Source organism: Cupressus sempervirens, chromosome 7, assembly GCF_028749045.1.
Source record: "Cupressus sempervirens isolate cs-2001-9-10 chromosome 7, ASM2874904v1, whole genome shotgun sequence".
Lineage (NCBI taxonomy): Eukaryota > Viridiplantae > Streptophyta > Pinopsida > Cupressales > Cupressaceae > Cupressus > Cupressus sempervirens.
In genome coordinates, this window is record NC_143124.1 from 313,492,090 (window position 1) to 313,495,406 (window position 3,317).

General features: G+C 35.8%; 1 protein-coding gene across 1 annotated transcript; it reads right to left on the reverse strand.

The window, feature by feature from the left end:
• Positions 1–1,298: 1,298 nt before the first annotated feature.
• Positions 1,299–2,762, reverse strand: LOC149546671 (uncharacterized). The gene is made up of 4 exons (XM_089794025.1): positions 2,644–2,762; positions 2,386–2,541; positions 1,716–2,288; positions 1,299–1,600 (listed from the first exon to the last, which is right to left on the reverse strand). The coding sequence occupies exons 1-4, from the start codon at positions 2,719–2,721 to the stop codon at positions 1,367–1,369; spliced, it is 1,041 nt and encodes a 346-aa protein (XP_089650151.1). The 5' UTR covers positions 2,722–2,762; the 3' UTR covers positions 1,299–1,366.
• Between the last annotated feature and the right edge of the window lie 555 nt (positions 2,763–3,317).

A 3,317-nucleotide genomic window follows, 5' to 3' on the forward strand; every position in this document is an offset into this window, starting at 1 on the left:
CACAACTTCTTACTACTTACAAATCAAGATTAACCTTAAAATTAGATTTAAAACATCCCCTATTTAGAATATTCTTGTGCTATTCATAGCCCTACTTGTATCAAGAACCTATAAACAACCTAGGTTTTTTAATGGGATTAGATTATAATGAACAATAACTAGTTAGGATAATAATCTATGAGGATAATAATAAGATTTCTAATCTTGCTAACAATTTCAATGAGATTGAGGTTTAAGATAGAAAGTAGAAGGAGAATAGGGAATATCTAACTCTATCAAATGACAATGTATTACTTTTGCATGTTATCACTAAAGTAACATGCTGAAACACACACACACACACTGTGTGTGTGTGTGTGTGTGTGTGTAGATCTCTCTCTCTCTCTCTCTCTCTCTCTCTCTCTCTATATATATATATATATATATATATATATATATATATATATATATATAATGTCACTTTGACTCTATGTAAGCTATGCTATGTCCCTTTTAATATATAAGTTTGTATAGGATGAAAGTCCTAGTTAAGATTGGAGGTTTTCTTCTTTGTTCTTTCCCAACAGTGCTTGTTTTAATGGAGTAAAATACAATGTATTACCCTTTTTATTATATATAATCAAACGGTTTTGGCCTTTTATAGATAAAAAATAGCAAAAATAAATAAATCTTAAAATAGGAAAGATCTAATTCATCTAATTATATGAAAACAATTTCTTGATATTAATTTCTTTTAGAGAAATATTGAAGAAAAAGAATAAAATTATTTGTTAGAAAAAATTTATATAATTTTCATAAATAGTTATATTTTTTCGCTAGACAAAACTATGTTCATGCCTAAATATATAACCATTTTTCAATAATAGGAAGAAAAATTTACGTTACTTGATCAATTGACATTTAAGAATTTAGTCTGTTTAAAAGTTGGCTAAAATTTGGCATATAAGAACCTAATTGTTCAAGTCAATGAGATAGGTAAAAATTAGTTTTATTAATTAATAAATGTAAGAAATGTGCATCTTAACTATAAAAAATTATTGAGAATATACTAATATTTAAAAATACTTAATTTTGATTACAATAGTACTATGCCTATGACAAATAGTTAAAAAATGTATACTTCAATTACACATAAAGCCTATTTGTTTTAAACTATTTTGAAAAATAACGTAAGTATCTTAACTATATTTGATAATATCCACACAATTGACAAACCTAGATAGACAACTTGATAAGATTAATCTTCATAGATAAATTAAATCTAACATATATTATGGTTCCACTCATACACATAAACATAACATGGGAAGGTGCAAACTATAGCACTTATTTATAATAGTGACCATAAAAGGACCCAACAATTTACTTAGACAAGATGCTTAAAATTATAGAACATCTTAACAACACTGTGAATGGCAGTGAACATCATCGATTTGCTCGAATCTGAGCCTAAGCAGGGGCTACAATCGAAGAAGTCATCTAGGTTCACAATATCGTGAGGTTCTTCTGTAGGCACCGTGAAATGATAGGTATGATTTGTAGTACAATAACAATCATTGACAGTCAAACTCACCTCATATGTTTCCCCTGCAGTCAATGGCTAAAAAACAAACGAAAGTGTGCAATGAGTATAAAGTTCTACGACACCTCAGGTTCTGCGTTATGAGAAACCAAAAAAATAGAAATACTCTCTTGCACAAAATTAATATACATACCACTGTGAGAGCCCAAACGTTGTCACCGGTTAGTGTCATGTTTGGAGCATTATCAACATTTCCGTTGCCTAATACAGAAGCGTTTCCCAAAACCTTCAACACTCCACTGCCCACAGACTGCTCAACAACAAATGTCACCTCCACCTTAGGTGCTGGGGGTGGGCTAGGTGGTGGTGGACTAGGTGGCGGTGGGCTTGGGCTTGGTGGTGGTGGGCTTGGGCTAGGTGGGGGTGGGCTTGGACTTGGTGGAGGAGGGCTTGGGCTGGGTGGTGGTGGGCTCGGGCTAGGTGGGGGTGGGCTTGGACTTGGTGGCGGTGGGCTTGGGCTTGGTGGTGGTGGGCTTGGGCTAGGTGGTGGTGGACTAGGCGGTGGAGGGCTTGGGCTGGGTGGTGGTGGGCTCGGGCTTGGAGGGGGTGGGCTTGGAGTTAAGCAAGAGCTACAATGGAAGTAGCCGGTCAAATTTACAGGGTTATTGATTTCATCTTGCAAGTCCAGAACGTAGGGCTCATGTGAGCTACATGTGCAGTTGTCAACTCCTAAATTCAGTACGTACGCTTCTCCTACAGCAAGCATCTATGTAAATATTGAACAAGAAGAGATCGTTAGGTGAGCTATAGATATAATATTCTATGAGGTGAAGAATAGATTAGGAGGAAACAAACAAACGTACCACAGTGAGATTCCAAACATCATCGTACTCCTTCGTCATGATCGTAGCATCAAAAATGATCCCATTGCCCAATTCGGAACTGGTTCCCACAATCTTCAGCACGCTTCCCTCTTCTACAGGTTGCTCAACTATAAAGATCACCTCCTCATCTTTTCCCTGCAAACACAAACGAACAACATATTTTCTTGTTGGGATTACGATCACAAGACTATCTATTATAATCCAAATGGAAGGAGACAGTTCAAATTTCGTATATACCCAAGAGAAGTCAGTAAGAATGCCGAGCACCAAGACAAATACGAGCGTCGAGCCAAACCTTTTCGGAAAGGCAGCCATGAAAGCAATCAGAAATTGATTTGGGAAGTTTTTAAGGGGTGATGAGGTTTATATAGATAGATGGGATGCCAGGTCTGCCTATGAACCACGTTATAATTCACCAGAAGCCGCAAGAAAGAGACAAGGAGCAATTTAAAACACATGCTCTCGTAAATAAATATATATTCACGTATATGTTCTCAAGTTATGTACACTACTTCTCTTCCGATTCACGTAGTTTTAACTGTCCTGGTAGATATGGCTGAATACTTCGTTCTAGATTCGAATGACATAACGATTTCACACTCCTTTTTAGCTTTTAGAACGATTTATAATAATATTTTGGGGAAGGTGTTCCGTCATTATCACCTCACCCATGAAAAATTTTCTTAATTAATATCACATGAATATCTAGGTTCTTAGTTTGTTGATGTTAAGCTAGAACCTTATACATGTTTGTGTGTATGTTCTCAATTAATATCACATGAATATCTAAGTTCTTAGTTTGTTGATGTTAAGCTACAATCTTATACATGTTTGTATATATGTGTGTCTATATATATGTGTGTGTGTGTGTGTGTGTGTGCGCGCGCGCGCGCGCGAGCATGTGTGTAAAT